General features: G+C 46.0%; 1 protein-coding gene across 1 annotated transcript; it reads right to left on the reverse strand.

Annotated features, from left to right (window-relative positions):
• Nucleotides 1–470: 470 nt before the first annotated feature.
• On the reverse strand, nucleotides 471–1,577 carry FERD3L (Fer3 like bHLH transcription factor). Its single transcript, XM_066240371.1, has 3 exons — nucleotides 1,084–1,577; nucleotides 743–985; nucleotides 471–660 (listed from the first exon to the last, which is right to left on the reverse strand). Exons 1-3 carry the CDS (start codon nucleotides 1,575–1,577, stop codon nucleotides 471–473), a joined length of 927 nt encoding a protein of 308 aa, XP_066096468.1.
• Nucleotides 1,578–4,952: the final 3,375 nt, after the last annotated feature.

Genomic DNA, 4,952 nt, shown 5'->3' on the forward strand with positions numbered 1-4,952 from the left:
AGTCAGGTGTAGCGGGTCGCCCATCAGAAAGAACTGGGAGAATGGCAGAGGGTCCAAACTGGAAGCGGGCTCTCGGCATGGTCCGGCTTCAGCCTCGTCTCCATCGCACACCCGTTTACAAAGCGGAGGAATGCATCCGCTCCTTTGACCCCCTGCCTGGCCTGTGCCTCGATGGGACTAGAGCGAAAACAAGCGTCCCTATCTGAAAGGTGTGCGCTCAGGTGACGCTGCTGCTGGCAAGACCCCGCCTTCCCGGCGGGAAACGGGAAGAACCTGCTCAGGGTGGGCCGCCCGAGGACCCCAGCAGCGCCTTCGGCTCCTGCCCGGAGCTGCCCGGCCCCTAAGTACCCTCACCTCCGAGTTCAAGCGTCGGGCTCCTGGAGGGACCCCAACAGGTTTGCTGGCTCTGCGCGTAGAAAGAGGGAAAGGGAAGAGCGGGGAGGAGAGAATGGTGTGAGGTCGCCAGTCCTCTACTCCGCGTCGTGACGCATCTCCCACCCGTCCGCCTCTACAAACCTGCCTGTCCGGCCGGAGGCCGAGCCCCGGGGCCTCTCCGGAGACCCGCACCCAGCGCCCCTGCCGGGTCTGCGCTCCCGAACCTCCCGGGGGCGCGGGCCGGAGCGCAGCGCCGGCCAGGAATGGCGCAGCAGACTCTGAAGGCTTAAAAAAATGTCTATTTTTAATTTCTATTTTTTAAAACAGGTAAGGAAGAGCGACTGGACTGTGTCGAAGCCCCCGAAACCTGCCGTTGGAGGAGAGGGTTAGCTCCCCACCCACCCGGGCGGCAGGAGTGGATTCCGGGCGCGCGCCTCGACGGCCGCACTCGCTCTCACGGGTTCGGTCGGCGCCGCTCCGCCCCGGCTCGACCCGCGAGGGGGAACGATCCCGTGTATCTGTATTCTGCGAGAGCTTGGTGGATTTTACAACCCCGAACCGAGCTCCGGAAGGCCAGACGTCCTGTCTCGGGGCGTCCGTCCCTCCGGGCCTTCCAGCCGCACCCACTGCCGCGTCCCGAAACGCCCCACGCCCGCACGCGCCCAGGCGTGGAGGGGCAGCCGCGTCCGTCCCAGACCCGCTCAGCGCGTTTCCTTTTTCTTGCAACTCTCCAAGAGTTCGGTCATGAAGGAAATGTAGACGATGGCCAGGCGGAGGGTCTCGATCCGGGACAGCCTCTTCTCGTAAGCGAAGGTGGGCACCTTCCTCCGCAGCCGGTCGAACGCCTCGTTGAGGTTGAACATCCGCTTCCGCTCGCGGACGTTGGCGGCCTGGCGCTGGGCGTAGGTGATCACCCTCTTCCTCTTGGGGCGGCCCAGCAGGCAGGCGCCTCTGCCCTGCTCCTCTTCCTCCTCCTCCTCCTCCTCCCCTTCGTCCGCTTCGCCCTCCTCTTCTTCGGGATCCTCCTCCTCAAAGCGCGCCAGGCTCCGGGGTCTTCCCTCTTGGAGCACCAGGCCTCGGTCCCCAAAGGGGACCCTGGGCGCGAAGTCGCGGAGGAGAGGATGGCCCGGGGAGGCGAGGGACAGGTCTGCGACGAAGTCCAGCACGGTGGCGTCCACGCAGCTCTCCGGATAGAGCGCCATCGCATCCTCTCGGCTCTGTGTCTCATCAGCTTTTCTCGCACGGAGGGGCGAGACTGCTAATCAGCTTCCTAACAGCCCTGAATCTGACGCGACAGCATCAACAAAGGGCCAGGGGACGTTAATAGTTATAACCAAGCTGATAACAGGATGAGTCGCACCGATAGGGAAGGCGATGACGACGACGTCCCTCCTCTCGAAACTGATGGAAGGAGACAGGCTTGGGCAGGTCTGGAAGACTCATGGAGACAGGCCTTCATTCGGAGATCCCTCTCGCTGCGCCACCTGGGACAGTTCCTTCTTGGCAACTCCCCCCAGTTCTTACCTGCTGTGCTTTTTTGTGCCTCTCCTCACCCCGCGGCCAACCAATATTCCGCAGGCTCCTTATCTCACGCAGTTCTTTAATTTAGAGCTGGCCTGTTCAAAGCCAGGATGTTTTCCACCGCTCTGGCTTCTCCTTGGCTTCCGAGTCGGAGGAGTCCTGAATCTTGCCATCCGACTCTGCCAACGAGTGCGAAACAAGTGCATGTGCTTTTAATGATGTCCTGTAGAGGGGCCCTGCCTGCCAGGGGTCGAGGGGGAGCTGTTTGTCTGGTATCCCAGTGCAGCGGCCACTGAAAGGCAAGATCTTCCATTAGCTTAAGTAAGCACGGTTGGGGGCCCCAGAGCGCATTCCCCTGAGTCGCTGTTGCAACCGGCTTTCTCCTTCCAGGGCCTCGTAAACATCTCCCGCCTTGTTACAGACCGTGGTTTGTAAAGGCTGTTTCGTCCTAAAGCGGCCTAACAATCCAGATACTTGACTTGCCTTTCCTTACCCTCCTTATCTCCTACTCATGTAAAGTAGAAGATTTTACTTTGAGGGCAAAAGTTATGATGGCAATAAAATGAAAAAGGGAGTCCCGGCATATTTTCTCAGAGCTTGCTCTAGTGTATAATCCCAGCGTGGGGGGCAAAGCAAACCCTCCCCGCCCCCAAACAAAACAACTCCAGTGTCCTCTCAAAAAAATGTGATTTACCCTTTGGTAAACCTATGGGTCCATTCGGCTCACCCGCTGTTGAGAAGTCTTTCGAATTTTAAATTGCTGCTCGGTACATGTGAACAAAGGAAAATCCTGACACTTTATCTGGCTTATTGTCTTTATTGATCTGGACTCTCCTCCAGAACATAAGAGCAGAAATTCCACTCTATTGAATTCTATTTATAGGAGAGTTTGGGTTATCCTTAGATCATATTTTTAAGGATGAAAAAGAAAATTTAAATTTGGTATAATAAAAATGAAATTTTGAAGATTTTTATATTATCTCTTAATATTTTAACAAAGAACGATTCATTCTTCCTTCTTTGTTTGCCAGTAACTCTATTTATTTAATTTTTCAGTGTAGGGGATTTTAAGAAGACACAGGACATCTTGTTAGAAAATCATTTTAAAGGTGTATTAGAAATATCCTCCCCACCCCACCCCCAAAAATGAGCAAACAGATGCCTTGGTTCAAGAAGGAATAGAATCACCATGTACATCAATTCCTATTAAGGAGGTAAGTTGTGACTATAATGGCTCAGTTAGTACATTGGACAGCTCCCAGAAACTGCCTATTTCTAACAGGTGAGCTCAATTGCCTTTCCTCTTCCTAGATTCCCACTGTATTCTCCTAGATGCCATTAAAACAGTACCATCTGGAATTCTTCTTTCTTTTTCTAACCCACTTGTGTCTGAGCTCCCCTTGCTCTTTTGTCCTTTAACTGATTTTCTTTTTGCTTGCTTGTGTTTACTCTTCACTCTCCAACTTTTGTTGTGATAACTGAGACAAATTGAAATTTACATTCCTAAAAGCTGTTATTGAGGATGAGATCTTCCATTATGATTACTTATTTCGTTTTTATTAAATTTCTTTCAAAAAGACGACTGAAAATAAAAATGAATTCCAATTTCAACAATGGCTAAGGAAGAAGTAAATGGGAGAATTATTTTTTGTTTTGACAAGCAGGAACATGCTTTTTAATTCTTGTATAACTTAATGTGTTATTACATATTTGGATATATTTTATAGTTGAATTTAGTTATTAAACGTTCCTCATGATTTATATTTCCCTTTTAAATGCATACATAGTGGATTAAGTACCTCAAGTGGTGAGACTCTAGTTCTATAAAAAAATACCTTAGGACATTTAATTAAAGGAAACATGATAAAAATTTAATTTAAAATTTAATAAAATAAGTGTCAAATCTATCATGAGACTCTAAAGAACCACTTTTCTTTGGCTAAAATTCTTTATGATTTCATTCAAGGTAATGAGTATTTCAACAAGCACATCACAACAGAAACTGTAGTAAAATTGATAGAACCAACATGAATGATTTGTTTCAAATATTAACATTAAAATATTGAGGAATTTGTAAAAGTGTCTTAATAAGTATATCTTAAGCAGTAATTTAAAAATACTTTCTCCTCAATTTCATCATAAAATCCCAAGATAAACACTGCTGTTTATACCACAATAGTTTCTGTTTATTTTACAAGCTTCTAATCCTGGTGACAGAATTAAAGCAAAAATTTTAAAATCTAGGTTATAATGATTGACTCTATCTTTTGTTAATAAATATATTAATTGTGAAACAGAAATAAGCATAATTGTTTTTCTCTGCTTATTTTGAAGTATCTACTGTATTTAAAGATGTTTTTATGAATATTTGGTTCCGTAGTAAATATAAGTAAATGTAATAAATTTATAAAGTTCTAAGTGGTTTAAAACAGTTTATTTCACTGAAAAGAAACATTATTTTCATTTTTAGATTTGAAAGTTTAGGGGAAATTTTATTTTTTTTAAATCCAACTGAAGATTAAAGGAGGTAAATTCAAACTTGTCTCTTTTCAGTGCTAGGCCTATAATTTATAACTATTCAGTTGCCTATGTGAATGCTTTTGTAAAGAGTTTGCTAAATCTTCTATACGTTTTACTCAAGATGTTTCAGGAAATATCATAAAGTGACAGTTTTGCTTAGTTTATTGCCTTCTTTTACTCTACTGGGCTTTCTAATTAAACAGTAAATATTTTATGTATACTGTTTTCTTGTATTCAGAATCAAAGCAGAAAAAAAAATCAAATAGCCAAGAGTAATTTGAGGAGTAACTCTTAAGGGGCTAGAGAGTAGGATTGAGTGGTAAACAGAGGAAGGTAGATTTACAAGTATCCAGAGAGTTAAGCAAATACCTGACTCTCTCAAATGTGTTATGCCTTCCTTTTCTCTACCTTTTTATGTCCCTATTGTTATTCTTACAGAATCATTAAGCAATTTAGGAAAAAATGATGAAATTGGACGAAGGTAGATTGTTGCCATGCTTGTAGGGAGAAAGGTCTAAGAAATGCTTTCTTAGATG

This window comes from Saccopteryx bilineata, chromosome 7 (genome assembly GCF_036850765.1).
Source record: "Saccopteryx bilineata isolate mSacBil1 chromosome 7, mSacBil1_pri_phased_curated, whole genome shotgun sequence".
In the NCBI taxonomy this organism is placed as follows: domain Eukaryota; kingdom Metazoa; phylum Chordata; class Mammalia; order Chiroptera; family Emballonuridae; genus Saccopteryx; species Saccopteryx bilineata.